Source organism: Rhinopithecus roxellana, chromosome 10 (genome assembly GCF_007565055.1).
Source record: "Rhinopithecus roxellana isolate Shanxi Qingling chromosome 10, ASM756505v1, whole genome shotgun sequence".
NCBI lineage: Eukaryota > Metazoa > Chordata > Mammalia > Primates > Cercopithecidae > Rhinopithecus > Rhinopithecus roxellana.
In genome coordinates, this window is record NC_044558.1 from 97,311,775 (window position 1) to 97,335,961 (window position 24,187).

The following is a 24,187-nucleotide window of genomic DNA, read 5'->3' on the forward strand; positions in this document are numbered from 1 at the left end:
TTAAAAAAAATAGTAAAATAGAGTCAATTCCAACTTGGGTTTAAAATATATACCTACCTAGGTTGAAGGATGAAAGTATATTATTTCTGGGTGCTGGATGTCATTACCAACTTTTTTCTGTGTATTCCAAGTGCCCTACAGTGAACTGTGTTGCTGATGTCAGCATAAAAAGTAAAAGTGTGTTTACAAAGTAATTCTCATCAGCTCTCTACCCCATGGAGTCACTCTACAGTAAATGATGTTAGTTGGCTTATCCATTTAAAAGTAAGATGGGGAAGAAAGTGAAGTCCATTAGACCCCATAAGAACATTCAGGACCAGAACTTCTAGTGAAAAGTGTAGGTTTCCTAATACAGATATGTAAAACCACCCCAGAACAGATGGTTTGTGACAAACTTTTTAAAGGATGTATGCATACACAATGTATACTTATGTGTAGAATAAATACCAGAAATGTTATTATTGCTATAGGGAAGTAAAGTTGTGTGTAATTTCTATTTAATCCTATTTTTCTGAATTTATACATTTCCTATAAATATATTTATTTCCAGAAAGGCATTATTAAAATTAATGTATTAGTGGTAAGTTAATAATTATTAAGATAAGCATAAATCAGTGGAGATGTTTGAAATGGTGCAGCAACATTTGGTTAGCTGTGGGGGCAGCAGGACACCAATATACATTCTTAATGGGAGTCCACAGTTAAAATAAAACCTTTTCTTTTTCTATTTAGAAGAAAGTAAGTCCCTTTTAATCTACACTTCAGACAAGAGAAAAAAAATGTAAGCCCTAAAGCAATGCAATACATCACAAAGGAAAAGACAGATTGGCTATATAAAAATTAAATTATGTAAGACTTTAATAGGGCAGAAAATGATGGTCATCGGAACTGGGAAATGTTTTCTTCCAATATAGTAAGGGCTAAATATACTTGGATATGCTTCATCTCAGCTGCAGCTGCTGCCTCTGTTTGAAACGTGACGTGTGAAATGTTAAGTCCCAGGCAGCTGATGTGCAGATGGCAGCCATCCTTGTCCCTCCTGCGGGAACCGAGTCCACCAGCAAACGGCTTATTCTCAACTTCGGACTTTGGGGCGTGGGGTGGGGGTGTGTTCGCTAGGCGACACTGTCTGTGTTGTGCCGGGTGAAAGTTCCCCTGTGGCGAGTGTCAGGAGGGCTGGGTGGGAGATGGGAATTACTGCACATCCAAGATCCTTGAGGATAAGGTGGCTGCTGAAATGTGGAGGAAGGTGAGTTTAGAGAGGCAGATGGGATCCTTCAAATTCATTGTAGTTGGAGTTTAATTCATGTGAATGAAAATGGGTAAGAGGGCAGATTTTAGGATCCTGAGTTTAGTGAGTGGCAGATAGAGGGTGAGGCACACGGGTTCCTGACAGGCTTCATGGTGAGGGGCCAGAAAGCAATGTCGGGGCCATTGCCTCTGGAGCCTGAGGGCAGAAGTCAGAGGAGGAAGTTATTCCACCTCAGGACTCAACTTGGAAGACAAGTAAACAGGTCTCTTCTGCTATCAGAAAAAAATCTGTACACTTGAGCTTGGGCATTCACCACTGGGTGCTTAGTTTTGTTCTTTGAGTAGCTTCCTCACACTGATCTCAAAGAGTAAGTGGACTTTTAGGGAAGGACTTTCTGGTGGGTTTGGAACAGAACTGGGGAGAAGTGGCTCAGACAAAGGCCCGCAGGCAGTTGTGGGGGCAGAGAAGGCTTTGGGCTGCCAGAGAGGAGCAGTCATCTGTGTCTTTGAGGGGAAGAGCAGGGAGCAGGCCTAGTTACAGTAGAAAGGGGTCACACACGGTGCCTGGACCCCCGAAATGCTGTGGAACGCGGTCAGGGGGCTGGTTGCCAAGGTTGTCCAGGCTCCTCTCCACTGGGTGCCTCTCAGGCCCCCAGCAGCAGGGCTCCCTTCCCAGAAGCCGTGTACCTCTCATCGCCCATTTCCTAATCTCCTCTCCCCCACTAGGTAGGGTTGGATTCGTCTTGGCATTCACTGGGTGAGAATTTGTATTTACAGTGAGAGTGTCACGGGGCTGGAGAGAACTGTAGTGGAGCAAGTGACCCCTGGTCCAGTCAGGAGAGGTACTCAGGCTGATGCTCAGTGCCCTGAGGGAGTTCAGCAACAACATCACAGCTTGGGGGCTCTAGTGATGAGGTCTGAGAACTAGGAAGTGCCCCCTCCATGACAGGGAGCTGTTGCAGCTTCATTTCCGTGCGGAGATGCTATTTGGGTTGTGCAAGTTGGAATAATACCTCTTTGTGAACAAAATGCTGAGCTACTTATCACCATCCCCACCTACAGCTCCCCAAATGCAAAATGAGTTCTTACCACCCTAAGCAGTGTCTTCAAGAGGCAGTGGCCCAGAATGCCTCATAAGCCACAAGGTGGAGATTCCATCTGGGGATCTGGCCACCCGCCAGGTGCCTCCCCATGTAGATACCAGTCTGGTGTCTGAACAGCCTTGTAACTGGTTTCTCTGCCTCCAGCCACCTGTTCCCTGTTTTGCTTCTAGAGTGATGTTTTCTGTCAATCTCTGAAGGAGATACAAGTGAATATCCCTTTTGTCTACAGGAGGAAGTTCATGCTCTTCTACCTCTGAGCCTCCTTGACTCCCGTCTCTTCTCTCGTATCCCACACCCAGGCTCTTGTTTCACAGTGCGTCCATATCCCAGCTACTTCTCACACCTCCACAGTGACTCCCCTAGCCTGTGCTCCCATCATTTCTGTGTGGACAGAGCCTCTGTATTAGCATTCTCCAGAAGAAGAGAACCAATAGGGTCTGTCTGCATGAGTGAAGAGGAGAGATCGGGACGTATTATAAGGAATTGACTCACGTGATTATGGAGGCTGCTAAGCTCCAAGATCTGCAGTCAACAAACCAGAGAGACCCAGGAGAGCTGAGTTTTTCAGAAAGCAACTAAAAACTGAGGTCCCAGCTTGAAGGCAGTCAGGCAGGAGTAATTCCTTTTTTTTTTTTTTTTTTTTGAAATGGAGTCTCACTCTGTCTCCCAGGCGGGAGTGCAGTGGCATGATCTTGGCTCACTGCAGCCTCTGCCCCCTGGGTTCAAGCAGTTCTCCTGCCTCAGCCTCCGAAGTAGCTGGGACTATAGGCATGCACCAACACGCCTGGCTAATTTTTGTATTTTTAGTAGAGACAGGATTTCCACATGTTGGCCAGGCTGGTCTTAAACTCCTGACCTCAGGTGATCTGCCCACCTTGGCCTCCCAAAGTGCTGGAATTACAGGCGCGAGCCACCACACCCGCGAGGAATTTCTTCTTACTCAGCCTTTTTGTTCTATTCAGGCCCTCAATGGAATGGATCCGCCCACCCACACCAGAGCGAGCAACCTGCTCTACTCAACCCACAGATTCAAATGTTCATTTCATCCAGAAAACCCTCACAGACACACCCAGGGTAATGTGTCACCAGATATTTGGGCACCCCATTGCCCAATCAAGTTGACAAGGTTAACAATCACAGCTTCCTAACCCAGCTTCCCCCAGCCATTTGAATCTGTTCTCAGAGCTGCAGCCATAGTCACCTTTTCAGGTATTAAGGTGGGGGAAGGCATGCTAAGGCCCATGGGCTAACTCCAACCTGCCGGAAGCTTCTTTGTAGCCCACAAGCTAAGAATAGTTTTTATATTTTTAAATGGTTGGGGGAAAAACAGTATTTACTGACAAGTAAAAAATGATAGGAAATTCAAATTTCAGTGTCCATCAGTAAAACTTATTGGAACACACCATGCCTTGTCTGTGGCTGCTTTTGCTCTATACTTGAAGAGTTGAGTAGCTGCAACAGATTGTATGGCCACAAAGCCTAAAATATTTACTGTGTAGCCCTTTAAGAAAAAGCTCGTTGACCCCTGTATCTAAGGCTTCAAACCCTCCGTGGTTTCCCATCCCACTCAGAATAAAAACTAAATCCTCACCACTAGCTTAGGAGGCCCTGTGTTGCCTGCCCTGCCGCCCCTCATCCTCTCCTGATGTTCTCTTGTGTTCAGGAGGCTTCCTACCTCTGAGCTTCGCATGTGCTGTTCTCTCGGGAGTGCCCATCCTTTCCCCACCTCCAGTGTCTGCCCTTCCCAGCATTTCATCTGACCCCCATACGTAAATAGTGCCCGTAGCACCCTAGTACCACTGATAGCTGATCTATCATCTCATTGGAGTTTTGACTGTCTTCCCTGAATTGAATATAAGCCGCATGAGGACAGGCACTGGTTTCCTTCACCAGGATCCCCAGAATCTGGCATGATGTGTCAATCAGTACTTACTGAATGACTGAACAGTTGAAAATATAGACATTATCTGGGTTGGGAGTACATATTGCATTATCTGCCCAGCAGTGCTTTTCTCACCGAATAAGACTGTCCCGGACCACAGTCAACTCCAGGTGACCTGTGAGCCCCTTGGAGCCACCATCAGTGGCATCAGATCTGGGTTTTCCTTTATGGGGGCCTGGGAGTTGGGGAAGCCAGGCACCACGCAGGAAGAGCAGGTATACAGTGATGAAGAGGGCTTCTGGGTCCCTGTAGCTCCCCAAGTCCATGCCTAAGGTCCAGCTTTATTTCTGATCTTAAATTCCAGGAAATATCCCAGGACTCCTATTGCCAGGCCCCTGGCCTTCTCAAACAACACCAAGGTCTCTCCCCTAAAGACCCCTTCCCAGGGGTCTTTGAGGCCAGGTGATTGAGGATGAGGTAGAGGCATGGATTCCTCCAGCCGCTACCCTCTGGGGAAGAATCATAGAGTCTGGAGTACATTTCTAACATTTGTTTGCCCTCTGGCCTTCCAGGCCTGGGACAAGCAGCGCTGGCCACCCCCAGCCCAAGCAGACCCAGTGAGCTGGGGAGCCCCTGTTTTCTTCCACTCGAGAAATGGCTTCATGCTGCAATCTCCAGCCCAGAAACTGGTTCCTAGTGCCACCCAGACTGGCAACCAAAATCTGGGGCCGAAAGTAAGCTCCCCAGAGCTCTGTTCCCATTTGAGAAAGGGAATTGAATCCTGGCTGGACCAGGCCCACAGTGGACCATTTCCCCTTTGGATGATTCAAATCTGCAAGCTGTGGCCCCGTGAGCCCGCCTCGCAGCAGGAGAGCGGGGGAGGGCAGGCAGTTGGGCGTGACTTCCCCTCCCTTCTGGGCCTTCCTTGCAAGGAGCTCTGTTCTTATTCTATTTCATGAGACCGTTTCTTTCATTCAAACAAAAGGTCCCATTGTGAGTAAACTGAAAAGACCACTGCCCTGAGAAACAAGTGGCACAACCAGCAAGACTCTTGCTTTCCTCGGAGGAAGGAACGGGCTTTGCAGTCTGGCTAGGCTCCAGTCTGCCTGTGCCCTCCTGCGCCACCAGGGAGCCTCAGTTTCCTCAGTGGGATCGTGACACTGGGAAGGGAGGTGGGATTCTATGAGCGACGCCACCCCTTTTTTCCCCATTTTTAGGGAAGCGGACACAGGTTCTCATGGAAGCCAGCACCTTGTCAGGGAGGGATAACAGTTCCTGGCAAGTTACACATAGATTATAAAATCTCAGGCCATACCTGGCCTGTCAGTTACAGTCCTTGCCTAGCCACATATTTCCGGGATTCCACAAATGTTTAATTTTTCATTTTCTTTAATGACTGTACTGTTGACCAACCTAAGCTTGGTAAATACCAGGCTGAAGTTAAGTTGCGCTGGCTTTTGACACCCAAGACTTCCTCTGTTTGTCTCTAGAGTGTGAGGCTTTATTACAGCTGTGCTTGTCACTGGTGGGAACGGTCCCCCACCCCGAAACAACAAAGAAGCAAAACGCAATTCAATAGGCCACTGCATACATGCAGCTGTGCAGGCTGTGGTGGTGCCTCTTGGGACTGGGGGCCACCATGAGGTTGCAGGCATTTTCGTCCATCAGCGAATGGAAGGAAGACTGAATTTAGTGCACAGATGATCATTTAAGTATAAGGAGGTTATAGGTTGTTTGTTTGAATACCAAATCTCTAGTTGCTCAGGATCCACTTGTAAGAGAGTTTCGAGTAGGAGCCCAGTGAGCCATGTTTTTGCTTTAACATGGGGCTGTTCCAACAGTAGCAGGCAGTTAGTTACAACCAGGAGCACATTTTTCCCAGAAGACCCATAAACAGCCCTTGCTTCCCAGGCTAGCCCACTAGTGGGCTCCAGTGTAGAGAGGAACCTAACACCTACTGTCTTTGCTGATTGCAATTCCTGCTCTACACCCCAAATAGCTCACATTGAGAGGAGGTGGGGAGCATTGGGTCCTCTTAGACCAATCACAGCAGGCAAGTTCTGCAAGGAGGAGCTGGAATCATTTATATATTGAACCAATATTTATTGTGATTGAATGCAGGCTCTTTCATAGTACACCGTAGGTTCAGACTCTGGCTTAGCCACTAACCAGCTCTGTGACCTTAGGCGAGTTACTTAAGCTCTCTGGAACTTTTATTTTTTTTAATCTACAAAATGGGGATACTAATAGCAAACTACCTCATGAGGCAGTTGTGACAATTAGACAAATTAGTAGACCAGGCATGGTGGCTCATGCCTATAATCCCAGCACTTTGGCAGGCAGAGGCGGGTGGATCACTTGAGGCCAGGAGCTTGAGAATAGCCTGGCCAACATGGCAAAACCTGTCTCTACTAAAAATACAAACATTAGTGGGGCATGGTAGTGAGTGCCTGTAATCTCAGCTACTAGGGAGGCTGAGGCAGGAGAATCACTTGAATCCAGGAGGCAGAGGTTACAGTGAGCCGAGATCGCGCCACTGCACTCAGCCTGGGAGATAGAGCGAGACTCTGTCTCAAAAAAAAAAAAAAAACCCAAAATGTGGCATAGACATCATTATATACATTTTTCTATATACAAATACAGAAAAGAAAATATATTTGAAAGGAAAGGGCCATTCATAATTATGCCACCCAGAGATAGGGACTGTGAGCATTTCTTTCAGTCTGTCCTCTCAGCACCCAAGCACACTTGAATTATGCGGTTTATATACTTCTGTACCCTCTCTTTTCTGCCTAACAGGTCTTGAGTGCTTTATAAGCCTTGAATATACATATGACTTTCATGCCTGCATCACATTCCATCGAGGGACAGGTTTCTGTAGTATGGGAGTCTGTGTTTTTTCCCAATATTTCTCTTACCTCAGATATCATTGCTTCAATCTTGGAAGACATCTTGACTATTTTTTTCTGGGCTTCATTCCTAGAAGCAGAAATGTGTTCACTTTGAATCTTTGACTCTCACAGATGTTAGGTGCGGTGAAGTGTGGTTTTACGGTCTTCACACAGACGACATACACCAAATTTCTCTTAGCAATATTTGCTCCTCTGAGAAGGAAATTTCACTGCTCAAGTCTCACCTTGAAATAGGTGAACTGGGTGTGGTGGTGTGCGCCCGTAACAGCTACTGGGGCGGCTGAGGCAGGAGGATGGCTTGCTTGAGACCAGGAGTTTGAGGCTGCAGTGAGCTATGATCACGCCCCTGCACTCCAGATTGGGCCACAGAGCAAGACCCTGTCACACACACAGAAGAAATAGCTTACCTGCCACTAAGCCACTCCTTTTTCCTTACATATAGTACTTGCTGATGTACCAGAGCTCACCGTTCAGCCTGCACCATCCCAGGCTAGGGGTTAAGATCAAGAGCTTTATTCCATCTGCCTGGACTTGAGTCCTGGCTCTGCCATTACTCTGTATGACCTTGAGCAAGGCACATTCTCCCTCTGAGCTTCAGTCTCCTCGTTTCTAAAGGCAGCTTCAAGGATTATATGAGCTGATACATGCAGAGCACCTACCTACCACAGGGCCTGGCATTGACCACAGGCTCAGGAAATGTTAAGCATTTGTGTTGTGAGGCTTTGCAGGTGATGAAACTATTCAACTCTGCTGCTGCAACGTGAAAGCAGCCAGAGACAATATGTGCACACCAATGAGTGTGGCTGCGTCCCAAGAAAACTTTATGGAAACGGAACCTTGAGTTTCACACAGTTTTCATGCATCACAAAACATTTTCCAACCACTTAAAAATGTAACCACCATTCTTAGCTCACAAGCTGCAGAAAACCACGTGGCAGGCTGGAAGTGACAGCTTGCAACCACTCACCTCCCCTAATCAGAGAGTGACCTCCAGGCAGACTTGGGTCTGTTTAGAGTTTCTCAGTCCCCTGTCCCTGAAGGCTGGCTATTTCCAAACCTGCTGGGGAAGGGTGAGGGGCCTGGGTTCTAGGGGTCTCACTTCCCCTCCTATGGCTTCAGTTTCCCTGTCTGTGCAGGCAGGGTGAGCTTTTGGCTCTTTCCAGCTGCGTCTTTCTAAGGTGACTGAGACTGTGTCGTGGCGAACACCTGCTGGGTTTCTGGTTTTCATTTTAAAATAACCTGTGTGCAAGGCAAGATATGAGTATCTTTCTGTGCATGTCCTGAGCCCCTGCCTGGTGCAAAGCTGCAGGGCAGACCCTGGGAGACCCCCTATTTCCTCCCTTCCGGAAGTGTCTGGGTATTCTCAGGCCTCCCAGCCTTTGCCTCTGCTGTGCTCTGTGCCTCGGCTGCCCACCTGGCTTGTCATCGCAAGTGCCACTTCTTAGAAGCTCCTCCTGTTAACCTCCCTCCCCCACCCAGGATGGAAGGAGAGGCCCCTCCCTTGCTTACCACAGGATGGCACTCACTGCGCTGTGTCATTGTGGCATAATGTTCCATTGACTTGTTTACTCGCCAGCCTCCCCAGCAGATGAAGGGCTACCGGAGGGCCACAGCCCAGAATTGCTGGCCTTTGGACCTCAGGGCATGCAGTCTGGAGTGCCAGAGTTGGTCAAATGAATAAATTTAGGATGAAGAAATAAGATAAGCAGGCCTGGCCCTTGTGGAGTCTGTAGTCCAGCTCCCTAGAGAGGCTCTTGGTTGCAGCTAAAAGGGCCTGTGCTGTGCATCTAGAGAGAGTGGTTTGAGTCCTGCAAGAAGAAATACACCATATTTGCAAACCCTTTGAAGATTCATATTTTGTGTTTTTTACTCCCCGACCACCTTCCACCCCCTCTCTACCGCCCGCCAATCTTGGGCAAGAAGCGAGACCATCCTCCTTTCTGTCTGGTCACTCCTGTCCTTCGGGGGCCCTTGTGGCCCCGACTGTCCATTGCTGCTGAAGTGATGCTGTGGTCCTTCTCAGTTTGGGCCCCACCCCCAGCCGAAGAACTTCTCCCCAGAAAGTTTCTACTTGGTTCTTAGTGTTTTGACAGTTATGGGAAACCAAGAGCAATGTCAGACCAAGGAGGTGCCTTCCTACTCACCCTGTCTTTATCAACAGTGTCACCAAAGCTGTCACAAACAAGGGGGTGTGGGCTGTCACATGGCCCTGCCTAAGTAACCACATTCTCGCTTCCTCCTTCCACACACAGCCATTGGGGGTTGCTCGGGTCTGGTACTGCCGCAGGGGGTGCCACAGCAGTGCCTAGCAGCGTGGGCTGGGACCTCATCACTAAAGGAGAGAAGCCCCTTCTTCTGGGCCCACGAGGCAGCTGTCCCATGCTCTGCTGAGCACAGTGGTAAGTGCTGGCTTGCAAAACCACAGGGAGTGGCTGGAGGTCCCCATGGACCAGGGGCCTGCCTTATAGCTGCTGGCAGGCCCGGGAGGACCGCCAGGCCCTTCTTGAGCTGCAGCCCCTGGGGAGGGCAAACTGAGGCCCCTCTGACTCAAGACTAAAGCCGTCCTGTAGTCTGTGGCCTTATTTTGGTGTCTCTTCTGAATTGTGCTCCAGCCAACTTTTTTTTTTCTTCTTCTAGTTTTGAGACAAGGTCTTACTGTGTCACCCAGGCTGGAGTGCAGTGGCACAATCATGGCTCACTGCAGCCTTAAACTCCTGGGCACAAGTGATCTTCCCACCTCAACCTCCTGAGTAGCTGGGACTGCAGGCACACATCGCCACATGCAGCTAATATTTTTACCTTTCCTAGAGATAGGTTCTCAAACTCTTGGCCTCAAGCCTCTTGCCTTGGCCTCCCAAAGCGCTGAGATTACAGGCGTGACCCACCAGCCCCAGCCTCCCGTTAACTTAACTTCGCTCCCTGACCAGTTTGCCTGTGGTTTCTGGCTTGGGGGCATTCTGAATTTGAAAATCAGAGAAACCATGAGTGTTTCCCTAGAAATGATCTTACCCTCTCCTTTCCTGGATGGGAGACTGAGGCCGGGAGAGGTGAAGGGATTTGTTTAGGGGCAGAGCTGAGATTAGGTCTGGAAGATTCCAGAAAGTAGAGGGAGTGCAGGATTGGTATTGAAGCCACATATTTTATGGATGCATAAAAAAGTGATTTTCAGAGAAAGATGCATTCTTCCCACTTTTTATAAGACTGAGAAAATGACACTTGCCTGTGGCAAACTATTAAAATATTAGAATTAGGATACTATTGTTAGCAAAAGGGAAAACAATAATAATAATAATACTTAGAATACTTGGCTGGGTGCAGTGGCTCACACCTGTAATCCCAGCACTTTGGGAGACCGAGGCAGGTAGATCGTCTGAGCTCAGGAGTTTGAGACCAAGCTGGGCAACATGGTGAAACCTCATCTCTACCAAAAATACAAAAACTTAGCTAGGCATAGTGGTGTATGCCTGTGATCTCAGCTACTTGGGAGGCTGAGGTGGGAGGATCACTTGAACCTGGGAGGGGGAGGTTGCAGTGAGCTGAGATTGTGCCACTGCACTCCAACCTGGGTGGCAGAGGGAGACCCCGTCTCAAAAAAAAAAAACGAAAAAAAATTAGAATAGTCTTATTAGTTTGTATTTGAGATACTTTCAGGACACTAAAAGGAAAAGGTGGGGGCTGGTTGCGCCCTGCTGTACACACATTCCCTTCACACACACACCATAGTGTCTGTATCTGGGCTTCTGTTGCCTGGAATTCTCTTCCTCTTTCCTCTTTCTTCTGTTTTCCTTTTTTTTCCATCTCTGACTTTGAGGCGCCCAGAGCCAGGCCCTTCAGTGGGCTGGAGCTTCAGAAGGTGGATCCAAGGCCCTCGGACGGCCCCAGAGTCTCTTCCTCTGGGGTTGCCTGGGCAGGCGGCGCCCTGGGCGGTTGATGCCTCCCTCAAGAGGCTTGGCCAGCAGCCAGGGGAGTTAAACCTCAGCGGAAGGGCTGGGCTGCCGGGCTGGGCCCAGAGCGGGGCATTCAGAGGAGCTGCAGAATCAATCATCCAAGAACCTTGGAGGGTGGAAGGTGCCCCTTTTCCAGATGAGAAAACTGAGGCTCGCAGGGGAGAAGCAGCTGCCTCTGGCGGCGTGGCTTCTGGCTGCAGGATGCTCGTGGAGTTCGTGGTGACCCTAGGCCTGCGTCTCGATCTCCTTTGCTGAACTTGAACAGGAAGATGGCAGTGGGGGTCAGTGGTCTAGAAGGAGATAAGATGGCTGGTGTGTGTGTGTTGGGGGTCTGTGTTTGTTAATCTGTCTGTCCGCACAGGGGTCTTTAGAAAACTGTTTAAAGACGGTTGTTCAACTAACCACATGTAGGTCTCATTGAATTCATTTGTGCCAAGTACCTTACTGCCTCTGTGTCAGGCCAGCAAATTTGGGTTCCAACAGGTGTAACTTGGTTCTTGGCAGGCTGGAGGTGGGGGGAATGGGGTGTAACAACAAAATTTCTACTAACACTGTGGTTTGTAAGCCACCAAACATTAAACAGATAGACAGCATATCTGTGCTATTAACGTTTTTTGAGGAGGGCTGGTTACGGTGGCTCATGCCTGTAAATCTCAGCACTTTGGGAGGCTGAAGCAGGCGGATTTCTTGAGCCCAGGAGTTTGACACCAACCTGGGCAACACGGTGAAAACCCATCTCTACAAAAAATTTAAAAGTAGCCGGGTCTGGTGGCACACACCTGTAGTCCTAGCTACTTGGAGGATTGCTTGAATCCAGGAGTTCAAGGCTGCAGTGAGCTGTGATTGCACCACTGTACTCCAGCCTGGGCGACTGAGCCAGACCCTATCTCTAAAAGTAAATAAATAAATAAACATGTCATGAGGGGGATGATAAGTAGGGAAAACACGTCTACAGTGGCTCCCTGATGTGAGTTGGGGTAGATGATGGAAAGAGGTTGGAAAGTGTCAGCTGTCTAATGTGGTGTGAAAAGTCTGAAGACAGCACGTGCTGTGCAGTGCTATACATGTCCCCCTGCCTCAGTCACATGGCCTCTTCTGCAGAGGCATTTAGTGAGGCCCCTGGGGATGCCAGGAGAGCTCCTGCCCTCCAGAAACTTCTGGTCTGGTGGGGACAGCAGAGCAGACAGCCACAGTGGCTGCCAGCCACTGTGACAAGCATTTCGAGAGGTGTGTGCCTGCCCATCAGCTAAATCCTGGGCCTGTGGCCTGATCAGCAAGACAGCTGTGGTTCCTGTCTTCTGGAAGTTTAGGAGTCAATGTGAATACATTTTTAGAAAGTAAATGAACAGCAGAAATGATTTAAACGCGGGAGGTGACTAATCATGCCTGGGGCAATCTGGAAAGGCTTCTGGGAGGACTCAGCATTTCCCTGGCCCTCTTCAACCCACAACAACCCCATAAAAAGCGGGGGCTACCATTGTCCTTGTATTCCAGCTAAGGAACCCACAGCTCAGAGAGGTGAGGTGAGTTGCCCAAGGTCACACAGCTTCTAAGGGACAGAGCTGGGATTGACCTGGTTTGATGTGACTCCAGGTCAGGGCAGGGCAAGGCCTGTCCTGTCTACCCAGACTCAGACCTGCTGCCTGTGCCTCAGTTATCTGGGGGCTTTCCTTCTCTTGGTGACTACTTGATCCAAACCCTGAGATGCTCAGTCTTTTGAGTTTTAACATTCCAAGATCCTGCCTGCTCTGACTCCCAGTTTCAGGATTCTCAGTGCAAGGTTCCCAGCAACGTGGAGCCCCCTGAGGATCTTTCCTGAGCCGCTTAGGGCAGCCACACGGCGGGGGTCTCTGGAGCTGGAGTCTGGGCTCCCTGCAGCCTGCTCCTCCACACAGCCTAGATGCGGCCCACATGGGGTCTAGATGGGGCCTGGGCCAGAAGCAGCCTGGTTTTAGGGCCAAAGAGGCAAAACGAGCAGTCTCTGACCTACTCCGTTAGGCAGGTGTTGAGACAAATAGGATGTGGCCACTGGAGACCCCTCTGTCAGAGCCCTGCCCTGGCCCCTCTACTGTGGGACTGTTTTTTTGCCTTCCGGGGAGAGGAGAGGTGGAAGGTGGGGCCTGGGAGTGATCCCGCCACTCTGGGCCTTGCTTGCTGATCGGTGTGATGGCACCATTAGAGCCAGCGAACACAGGGTGAGGAGGACTGAAGTCAGCAGCCAGTGAGAGGATGAAGTCATCCCTCCACGGAGGGGCTTCTGCATATGTCCTTTTTGTTGTTGTATAATACATTTACTGTAGCAAATATGAAGGAGGCATTATGCTGCCTGCCATACACAGTGAGGAAACTCCGCTCCTCCCCGTTCTGTGTGGCCTCAGCTGAGACAAGATCTCTTGGAGCCTCGGGTTTTCTTTTCTTTCATTAAAAAAATATGTTTTTTTTTTTTCTTAGAGACAGGGTCTTACTCTGTCACCCAGGCTGGAGTGCAGTAGTGCGATCATAGCTCACTGCAGCCTTGACCTGGCCTCAAGCCATCCTCTGGCCTCAGCCTCCCGAGTAGCTGGGATGACAGGCATGCACCAGCACACCTGGCTAATTTTTAATTTTTTTGTAGAGACAGGAATCTCACTATGTTGCCCAGGCTGGTCTTGAACCCCTGGCTTCAAGTCATCCTCCTACCTTGGCCTTCCAAAGTGCTAGGAGTACAAGCTCGAGGCACCGTGCCTGGCTGAGCCTCAGATTTTCTTTCTGTTAGACGGGCTGATGCCTGCTCAGCTGTGGCTTGCCTCCAGGCTGCTGTGTCTTAAAGTCCATGGGATGGCAGGGACCAGGCTGGGGTGACCAACACTCCCCCACACCCAGTTTGCCTGGGAGTGAGGGGTTTCTGGGGATGAGGGACTTTCAGCAGTGACACCAGGAACCTTTCGGATAAGGTGGTTGCTTTAGACAGGCCCAGGAAAGGAGATCTGGGCTTTCCCAGTGCACCAGGTCTTATCACAACAGGTAAGGAAGTCTCTGCTTTCTCGAAGCCCAAATGGCCACGGGGGAGGTGGAGAGCCCGCCATCTCCATACCCCTGAGTCTGAGACCTCCCTTTCCTCTGCTCCTCTGCCTGCAGCCCCGAAGAGAGTCCCCAGATAAAGTACCCCACGCTGGAAGCCAGCGTCTGGGGCCTTCCACACACTCATTCAATTCTCATGATGATTTTTTTTTTTTAGCAATATTGCCTGTTTTACAATGAGGAAAGTGAGGCTTAGAGAGGGTGAAGCAACCTGCCCGAGTTTACACAGCCGCTAAGTGGGGGCAAACGTGGGACTCAGGCCCCAGCCTCTCCTCCACACCAGCTGTCTCTGGGTGCAGGAGGATGGGTGTAGGGGAGGGGTCGGCGACAGTGACAACCTACCTGAAGAACTGGGCCCCAGCGCTCTCCGTGTTTCCGTGTTATTCTCCCAGCCTCCGGGCTGCTGCAAGTCCAGCCCTGACTCACCAAGATGCCTCCCCCAACCCAGGAACCAGGGGGACCAGGCCTTGCAACCTTGCCCCCACCTTCTGTGCTTCCAGGAAGTGGCTAAGGGCTTTGCCTTCCAGGAACAGAGAACTGCCCAAGTGGGGCTTGGTGGCTGTGAGTGTGCTCATAAGTATGAAATATGTCTCCAGGCTAGTGGCTTCTTCCTAAAGTCCCTGCCCCCAGGAAAGTGCGGCCAAGGTTGGGCTGTAGATTCTTCCCCCAGATAGGAACTCTACCCCAAAGAAACTCTGCCGCTCTGAAGGCAAATTGGGAGGCAAAAGTGTGCGTGTGTGTGTGTGTGTGTGTATGTGTGTGTCACATTTATTAAGCACCTACCGTAAGCCCGGAACTTTTGTTTTCTTGTTTAGTTTTGAGACAGGGTTTCACTCTGTTGCCCAGGCTGGAGGGCACTGGTACAATCTCGGCTCATTGCAGTCTCAACCTCCCAGGCTTAAGCGATCCTCCCGCATTGGTTTCCCCGGTAGCGGAGACTATAGGCGTACATCATCATGCCTGGTTAATTTTTCTATTTAAAATTTTTTAAATTTATTTTTGAGAGAGGGTCTTGCTTTGTCACCCAGCCTGGAGTGCAGTGGCATGATCACAGCTCACTGCAGCCTCCAACTCCCCAGGCTCAAGCAATTCTCCCATCTCAGCCTCCCCAGTAGCTGGGACTACAGGGGCACACCACCACTCCTGGCTAATTTTTTTGTATTTCATAGAGACGGGGTTTCACCATGTTGGCCAGGCTGATCTGGAACTCCTGAGCTCAGGTGATCCACCCACCTTGGCCTCCCAAAGTCCTGGAATTACAGGCATGAGCCACTATGCCTGGCCTAATTTTTCTATTTGTGTCGAGATGAGAATCTCACTATGTTGCCCAGGCTGGTCTTAAACTCATGGGCTCAAGTGATCTGCCCGCCCTGGCTTCCCAAAGTCCTGGGATTACAGGCATGAGCCACCACGCCCACCAGCCTGGAACTTTTGAATCCAGCCCCTTGTTGCACTCTCTCAACAGCCCTATGAGATGGACACTGTTTCTTATCCCCATTTGACAGATGGGAAAACTGAAGCTCAGAGAGGCAAGCATCTGCGTCAAGGTCATACAGCTTGTAAGGGACAGAGCTAGGACTTGAACATCCTTTTTGACCCCACAGTCTATGTTTTCAACCCTGTGCCCTGCATGGCACCTGGTAAACATGTGGCGGGCCTTTCTGGGGGACATAGCCTTCAAGCTCCTCCTTTTTCTTACTCTGCCCTCCCTCTTCCACCCAAGTCCACAAGCCCAGCCTTTTGTCTCCTCAACTAGGTCAGGTCTCTGCTGACGGCTTCATGCCCTCCCGAACGTCACTGGGTTTCAATCTGATCTTGACTTCTCACCAGCTGTGTCTTTGGGCAAGTCACTTCACTTCTCTTAACCTCAGTGTCGTCCTTGGTAAAATGGGGATAATTGTGAGGGCCAGATGTCTCTCGTGCAAATATCGTAAAGTTTGGTTTAAGAAATTGTTTTTATTTTTATTTTTTAGACAGTTTTGCTCTTGTCTCCCAGACTGGAGTGCAGTGGTATGATCTTGGCTCACTGCAACCTCTGCCTCCCAGGTTCAAGCAATTCTCCTGCCTCGGCCTCCCAAATAGCTGGAATTACAGGGAGCACCACCATGCCCGGCTAATTTTTGTGTTTTTAGTAGAGACAGGGTTTCACCATGTTGGTCGGGCTAGTCTTGAACTCCTGACATCAGGTGATCCATCTGCCTTGGCTTCCCAAAGAGTTGGGATCGCAGGCATGAGCCACTGCACCTGGCCTAAGAAATTATTTTAAGATGTGGGTTGGGTGTGGTGGCTCATGCCTGTAATATCAGTGCTTTGAGAGGCCGAGGCAGGAGGATTGCTTGAGGCCAGGAGTTTGAGACCAGTCTGGACAACATAGCAAGACCCCGTCTCTACAAAAAAAATTTAAAAATTAGCCGGATATGGTGGCATGTGCATGTAGTCGCTACTACTCAGGAGGCTGAGGTGAGATCACTTGTGCCTAGGAGGTCGAGGCTGCTGTGAGCTATAATTGCACTACTGCACTCCAGACTGGGCGACAAAGTGAGACTCTGTCTCTAAAATAAATAAGTCAATTAATAAATGGAATAAATTAGTTTAAGATGTGATCATATTTGCATATTTGAAACCAACATAGGCCTGGCATGGTGGCCCACGGCCTGTAATCCCAGCACTTTGGGAGGCCGAGGCAGGCAGATCGCTTGAGGTCAGGAGTTTGAGACCAGCCTGGCCAACATGGCGAAACCCTGTCTCTACTAAAAATACAAAAATTAGCTGGGCATAGTTGTGTGCACCTGTAGTCCCAGCTACTTGGGAGACTGAGGAAGGAGAATTGCTTGAACCCGGGAGGTAGAGGTTGCAGTGAGCCGAGAGCATGCCACTGCACTCCATCCTGGGCAACAGAGCGAGACTCTGTCTCGAAAAAAAAAAAAAAAAAAAGAAATAAAAAGAAAAAAGAAAAGAAACCAACATAATTCTAACTAACATGTGAAAGAGGACAGATTGAACCTGGAAGGTGAGGGGCCTGTGAGTGAGTTATAGTCACCTGAGGAATGATGAGCAGCTGCTCCTTCCTCCAGATCATGTGAATGAAGTACAAAGGAAGAGACTGGAAATTGTCCAGGTGCCATTCTTGAATGCCCGCTCTGCATCAGACACTATTCTAAGGGTTGTGTGCTGCTGAAGGGCGTTATGTCCAGGGAATGCAGGAATAACTGAATCCTGCCCCAGAACGTGGCTGTCACTCACCATAGGATTCTCCGCACAAAAGTTTGAATTCTGTAAACACCAGCCAGTGCCAAGGAGAACATGAGGGGAAAGAGAGCAAATAAGAAAGCACAGGTGTTCACAATGCCAAGAAGAAAGGTCAATGAGATGGCCAAACAAGAGGCGCTGTCTTTTCTGGCTACCTAGTAGGGAGGACAATGTAGAGTCTCTGAATAGACAGTGATCCTACCCACAGGCACACTCAGTGACCATAAGCTCCCTGAGAGCAGGGCTGTTCTGAAAAGATTTGAGTTTTCTCCTGGCCATGGAGAGTGTAACTGAATGGCTCTGGGCCCTTGAAGACTTACAGTGCAGGTTGACTGAAAGAACTAAATCAGTCAACCTTTGCTGAGAGGTTGTCATGCAAACAAAGTGCTAAGGGTCTTGCATGCATCCCTTCATTTTATCCTCACAATAGGCTATGAAGTAGGCACCGTCATCCCTGTTGTGCATTGTGCAGGTGAGAACACCACCAAAGCACATGGGACCAAGCCAAGACATTGAGAAGGAATGAGACAAACTGAGACTCTGAGGACTGGCAAGGGCTATGGGAGGGTGGAAGCAAGATAGGAGAAGGAGGAAGACAGGCATGTAGAGGTGGCTTGGCAGTGGGCAGGGAGAGGGGGCAGCAGGAAGAATCAGACTCCAAGAGGCCTCAAAGGTCCAATAAGCAGCTGTATCTGGGAGGTCTGTGGTTTCCAAACTCTTCTGCTTATGGACTTCATAAGCGGGCAATCTATTTATGATCTATGCAGGTACTACTTTACTCTTATGATAGATTATAAATAATACAATACTTGAAATTAAGAAGGAGTGACATGAGGCCAGGCGCAGTGGCTCATGCCGGTAATCCCAGAACTGTGGAAGGCCAAGGTGGGTGGATAACTTGAAGCCAGGAGTTCGAGACCAGCCTGGCCAACATGGTGAAACCCTATCTCTACTAAAAATACAAAAATTAGCTGAGCGTGGTGGTGCATGCCTGCAATCCCAGCTTCTCAGGAGGCTGAGGCAGGAGAATCACTTGAACCCGGGAAGCAGAGGTTGCAGTGAGCTGAGATAGCGCCACTGTACTCCAGCCTGGGTGACAGAGCAAGACTCCATCTCAAAAAAAAAAAAAAAAAAAAAAAAAAAAAGGAGTGACATGAAAAGTTAATAGAATTAGAAGCAAAGCACTAATTCTTTCTACACCCCAATGGATTGTCTTGTCCACAAATAAAGTGGCTTAACAAAAATGGAGAGGGAGGCAAATCAATTTCTATGCATATCTAGAAGAAGTTAAAGGGCCCTCTTGGATGGCTTTATTCATGTTGATTAGTAATAATAACAACTGCTACTAGCTGAGGGTCTTCTCCATCCCAGGCATGTCAGGGATGCCTAAATCCCCAGCCCCTGCTCCAGACGAGACATGCTTCCAGCTGTGGCAGTAGAGGGTGGTGGTCTAGGGTGCTTGCTAAGCCCAAGGGTGAAGCTGTCTTGATGTCCCTCCACCCATTGTCTCCCCCCAGGTGCCATGCCTCTGCAACTCCTCCTGCTGCTGATCCTACTGGGCCCTGGCAGCAGCTTGCAGCTGTGGGACACCTGGGCAGATGAAGCCAAGAAAGCCTTGGGTCCCCTGCTTGCCCGGAACCGGAGACAGGCCACTGAATATGAGTACCTGGATTATGATTTCCTGCCAGAAACGGAGCCTCCAGAAATACTGAGCAACAGCACCAACACCACTCCTCTGACTGGGCCTGGAATCCCTGAGTCTACCACTGTGGAGCCTGCTGCAAGGCATTCTACTGGCCTGGATACAGGAGGGTCAGTCACAGAGCTGACCACGGAGCTGGCCAACATGGGGACCCTGTCCATGGATTTAGCAGCTATGGAGGTACAGACTACTCACCCAGCAGCCACGGAGGCACAGACCACTCCACTGGCAGCCACAGAGGCACCGACAACTCAACTGGTGGCCACAGAGGCACAGACCACTCCACTGGCAGCCATAGAGGTACAGACAACTCAACTGGCGACCACAGAGGCACAGACCACTCCACTGGCAGCCACAGAGGCACCGACCACTCCACCAGCAGCCACGGAGGCACAGAGTGCCCCACCAGCAGCCACAGAGGTACAGACCACTCAACCCATAGCCACAGAGGCACAGACCACTCAACCCATAGCCACGGAGGCACAGACCACTCAACCCATAGCCACGGAGGCACAGACCACTGCACCAGCAGCCACAGAGGCACAGACCACTCCTCTGGCAACCACAGAGGCACAGACCACTCAACCCATAGCCACAGAGGCACAGACCGCTCCACTGGCAGCCACAGAGGCCCTGTCCACAGAATCCAATGCCACAGAGGCCCTGTCCATGGAACCTACTACCAAAAGGGGTCTGTTCATACCCTTTTCTGTGTCCTCTGTTACTCACAAGGGCATTCCCATGGCAGCCAGCAATTTGTCCATCAACCACCCAGTGGGGTCCCCAGACTACATCTCTGTGAAGCAGTGCCTGCTGGCCATCCTAATCTTGGCGCTGGTGGCCACTATCTTCCTCGTGTGCACTGTGGTGCTGGCAGTCCGCCTCTCCCGCAAGGGCCACATGTACCCCGTGCGTAATTACTCCCCCACCGAGATGGTCTGCATCTCGTCCCTGTTGCCTGATGGGGGTGAGGGGTCCTCCGCCACAGCCAATGGGGGCCTGCCCAAGGCCAAGAGCCAGGGCCTGACGCCAGAGCCTGGGGAGGACCGTGACGGGGATGACCTCACCCTGCACAGCTTCCTCCCTTAGCTCCCTCTGCCATCTGTTTTGGCAATACCCCAGCCTCCACGGACTCTCCTGGGTCTCCCCTGAGTGCCCAGACCTCATTCCACAGCTCTGGGCTTCCTTGGAGACCCCTGGGGATGGGGATCTTCAGGGAAGGAACCCTGGCCACCCAAACAGGACAAAAGCAGCCTGGGGCCAAGCAGACTGGCAAGTGGAGCCACCTCTTTCCTCCCTCCTCAAATGAAGCCCGGTCACATTCCAGCCACATTTCAGCCAAGGTCCAGGGAAGGAGGCCATTTACTTGAGAGAGATTCTCTCCTTTTTCCTGTCCCCCATCTTATCTGGGTCCCTCTAACGTCTCCCATGGCTCTCCCCGCTTCTCCTGGTCACTGGAGTCTCCTCCCTACGTACCCAAGGAAGACGGAGTTCCCCTACCCCACACACACCGCCATTGTCTTCTGGTTGTCATGGTCACCAAACAGGAAGTGGACATTCTAAAGGAGGAGTACTGAAGAGTGACAGACTCCTGAGGCTGTTTCCTGCTACTCCTCTGACTTGGGGCAGCTTGGGACTTCTTGGGCACCTCTCTGGGAAAACCCAGGGTGAGGCTCAGCCTGTGAGGGCTGGGATGGGTTTCGTGGGCCCAAGGGCAGACCTTTCTTTGGGACTGTGTGGACCAAGAAGCTTCCCTCTAGAGACAAGTAACCCCCCAGCCGTCCTCTCTTGCCTTTCCCTGTGGCCACTTTCCAGGGTGGACTCTGGTTCACTGCAGTATCCCAACTGCAGGCACAGTGCTGGCAATAAATGTGTGACGGAAAAACCATAGCTGAATCCTTCAAGGTATCAAGGCTGTCTCCTTCAGGCAGCCTTCCCGGAATTCTCTATCCCTCAGTGCAGGGTGGGGGCTGGTCCTCAGCTGTCCACCCTCAGCCCCTGGCCCCCCAGGAAGCCTCTTTCATGGGCTGTTAGGTTGACTTCAGTTTTGCCTCTTGGACAACGGGGGGTCTTGTACATCCTTGGGTGGCCGGGAAAAGTTCAGGCTGTTGGGGGCCAAAGGGAGGGCTGCCCTTTCCCCACCAGTGACCACTTTATTCCACTTCCTCCATTACCCAGTTTTGGCCCACAGAGTTTGGTCCCCCCCAAACCTCAGACCAATATCCATCTAAACATCAATCTATCCTCCTGTTAAAAAAAAAAAGGGGGGGCTGGGAGCGGGGGCTCACGCCTGTAATCCCAGCACTTTGGGAGGCCAAGGTGAGTACATCACCCAAGGTCAGGAGTTCAAGACCAGCCTGGCCAACATGGTGAAACCCTGTTTCTACTAAAAATACAAAGATGAGTGGGGTGTGGTGGCACGTGCCTGTAGTCCCAGCTACTCGGGAGGCTGAGGCAGGAGAATTGCTTGAACCCAGGAGGCAGAGGTTGCAGTGAGCTGAAATCACGCTACTGCACTCCAGCCTGGGTGACAGAGTAAGACTCAAAAAAAAAAAAAAAAAAAAAAGATTCAGTGACATTTGTTAAAGCATGGTAAGGAAGACTTTGTTTAAGGTGAGGGAGACTCTCTCGATCACTGCAGGGACTGCAGCTATGGGATTTTGCAGTGGGGGCATTTGGGCTCAACTATGAGTACAGCAGGGGCAAATGGGAACTGATAGCCGGGAGCAGGGTTGGACATCTGCAGTTGGAAAATTACCCAGAGGAAACATCAGGGGAAGGGGAATTCTGGCTAAACTGACTGTTGGGGATGGATTTTCAGTCATTTTCTACACTGACCTAACAGGATTCATACTGGAGGCAGGCCAAGGTGCTCAGACATCACCTGGGGGATGGTGGCAGATGAGGAACGTGATCAGATATAGGAAGTGATCAGATACGGAGTGGTGAGGGAAGGGTTGTTGCTAAGCTGACTTAGCAGAGTTCTTGCTAGAACTGGATTTTATTTATTTATTTATTTATTTATTTTGAGATGGAGTTTTGCTCTTGTTGCCCAGGGTGGAGTGCAATGGTACGATCTGGCTCACCGCATCCTCCGCCTCCTGAGTTCAAGCGATTCTCCTGCCTCAGCCTCCTGAGTAGCTGGGATTACAGGCATGCACCACCATGCCCAGCTAATTTTGTATTTTTAGTAGAGATGGTGTTTCTCCATGTTGGTCAGGCTGGTCTCAAACTCCTGACCTCAGGTGATCCGCCCGCCTTGGCCTCCCAAAGTGCTGAGATTACAGGTGTGAGCCACCACGCCTGGCCCAGAACTGGATTTTACAAGGAAGTGCACAGACGGGCTTAGGAGAGGACTCGGGGGCCTGACTGATTAAAGTCTGGCCAAGCATGGAATCCTTCCCACTCTCCAGAAGCTCACCCTGACCTCTCCTTTTCACTCAGGCTCTGTCTCCCATTAACAGCCAGTAGCTTATTGGTGAGCCTAGATGCAGCCTGCAACCTTTTGTACAACTCACAGAAGCACTGACTTGCTGTCAAATGGAAAAGTTCAAGCTAACAAACTTTTTCTTAAAGGACCGGACAGTGAATATTGTAGGCTTTAGCTATTGCAACACCGTAGCCTCTGTTGCAACAACTCAACTCTGTCCTTGTAGCACAAAAGCAGCCATTGACAATACATCCACAAATGAATGCGCATGGTTGTGTTCTAATAAAGCTTTATTTACAAATGGGCGGCAAACTCATTTCGGCTCTGTCAGTTTGCCGACGTCTGATTTTAAGCATAGGGTGACCAGTCGTCCTAGTTTGCCTGGGAATTTCTTGATTTTAGCACTGAAAGTCCCATATTCTGTGAAACTCAGCCCCAGTAAACCAGGTTGGCCCTGCTATTTAAGCAACACTTGCATTACCCCATTCAAAACCCACACTACCTTGAGAGGGTCAGGGATTCACCTTGCCTGCTGCCTAGTCTGAGCCGATTTATCAAGACAGGGGAATTGCAATGGAGACGGAGTAATTCACGCAGAACAGGCTGTACAGGAGAAGGGAGTTTTCTTATTACTCAAATCAATCTACCCAAGCATTCCGGGATCAGAGTTTTTAAAGACAATTTGGTGGGTAAGGGCTTGGGAAGTGGGGAGTGCTGATTGGTCAGGTTGAAGATAGAATCATAGGGGTCGCAGTGAGGTTTTCTTAATGTCTTCTGCTCGTGGGTGTGACGGTGGAACTGGTTGAGCCAGAATACCAGTCTAGGTGGTGTCAACTGATCCATCCAGTGCAGGGTCTGCAAAATATCTCAAGCAGTGATCTTAGGTTTTACAATACTGATGTTATCCCCAGAAGCAATTTGGGGAGGCTTAGAGTCTTGGAGCCAGAGGCTGCATGACCCCTAAACCATAATTTTTAATCTTGTAGTTAATGTGTTAGTCCTGCAAAGGCAGACTGGTCCCCAGGCAAGAAGGGGATCTTTTCAGGGGGAAAGGATATTATTAATTTTGTTTCAGAGTCAAAACATGAACTGAATTCTTTTCCCAAAGTTAGTTCAGCGTAACTTCGGGAAGGAATGAACAAGGACAGCTTAACGGTTAGAAGCAAGTTGGAGTCTGTTAGGTCTGGTCTCTTTCACTGTCATAATTTCCTCAGTTATAATTTTTGCAAAGGCAGTTTCCGTCAGATTGGAAAACTAGGATATAGAGAGTTCTTGGTCTTCTGCTCCCAAATACCTTCCAGTCATTTCCATATAGAGAGAAAGAAGCTACTGCTTAAAACAGACTCTGTTCTACCTTCTAGGAGAGGAATAAAAGTCATCTCAGGGGATAATCTTTATTTTTCTTCTTGAAAAATACCTCCGGCTGGGTGTGGTGGTTCACACCTGTAATCCCAACACTTTGGGAGGCCAAGGCAGGAGGACGGCTTGAGCTCAGGAGTTTGAGACCAGCCTGGGCAACATGGTGAAACCCTGTCTCTACAAAAAAACCCACAAAAATTAGCCAGGTGCAGTGATTTGTGCCTGTAGTCCCAGCTACTCAGGAGGCTGAGATGGGAGAATCACTTGAGCCTGGGAGGTGGAGGTTGCATGA

General features: G+C 49.9%; 1 protein-coding gene and 1 long non-coding RNA gene across 4 annotated transcripts; one reads left to right on the forward strand and one right to left on the reverse strand.

Moving 5' to 3' along the window:
• Window positions 1-866: 866 nt before the first annotated feature.
• LOC115899985 lies at window positions 867-9,257 on the reverse strand. 3 transcript variants are annotated; one of them, XR_004059630.1, is made up of 4 exons: window positions 8,658-9,257; window positions 7,155-7,215; window positions 2,341-2,545; window positions 867-1,232 (listed from the first exon to the last, which is right to left on the reverse strand). It is a non-coding gene; the product is annotated as an uncharacterized LOC115899985 (long non-coding RNA). The 3 variants fall into 3 exon arrangements; XR_004059629.1 differs by lacking the exon at window positions 2,341-2,545; XR_004059628.1 differs by having other exon boundaries at window positions 867-2,545.
• Window positions 9,258-9,332: 75 nt separating this feature from the next.
• On the forward strand, window positions 9,333-20,998 carry SELPLG (selectin P ligand). Its single transcript, XM_010360556.2, has 2 exons — window positions 9,333-9,547; window positions 18,922-20,998. The coding sequence occupies exon 2, from the start codon at window positions 18,927-18,929 to the stop codon at window positions 20,193-20,195; it is 1,269 nt and encodes a 422-aa protein (XP_010358858.1). The 5' UTR covers window positions 9,333-9,547; window positions 18,922-18,926; the 3' UTR covers window positions 20,196-20,998.
• The last annotated feature ends 3,189 nt before the right edge of the window (window positions 20,999-24,187 follow it).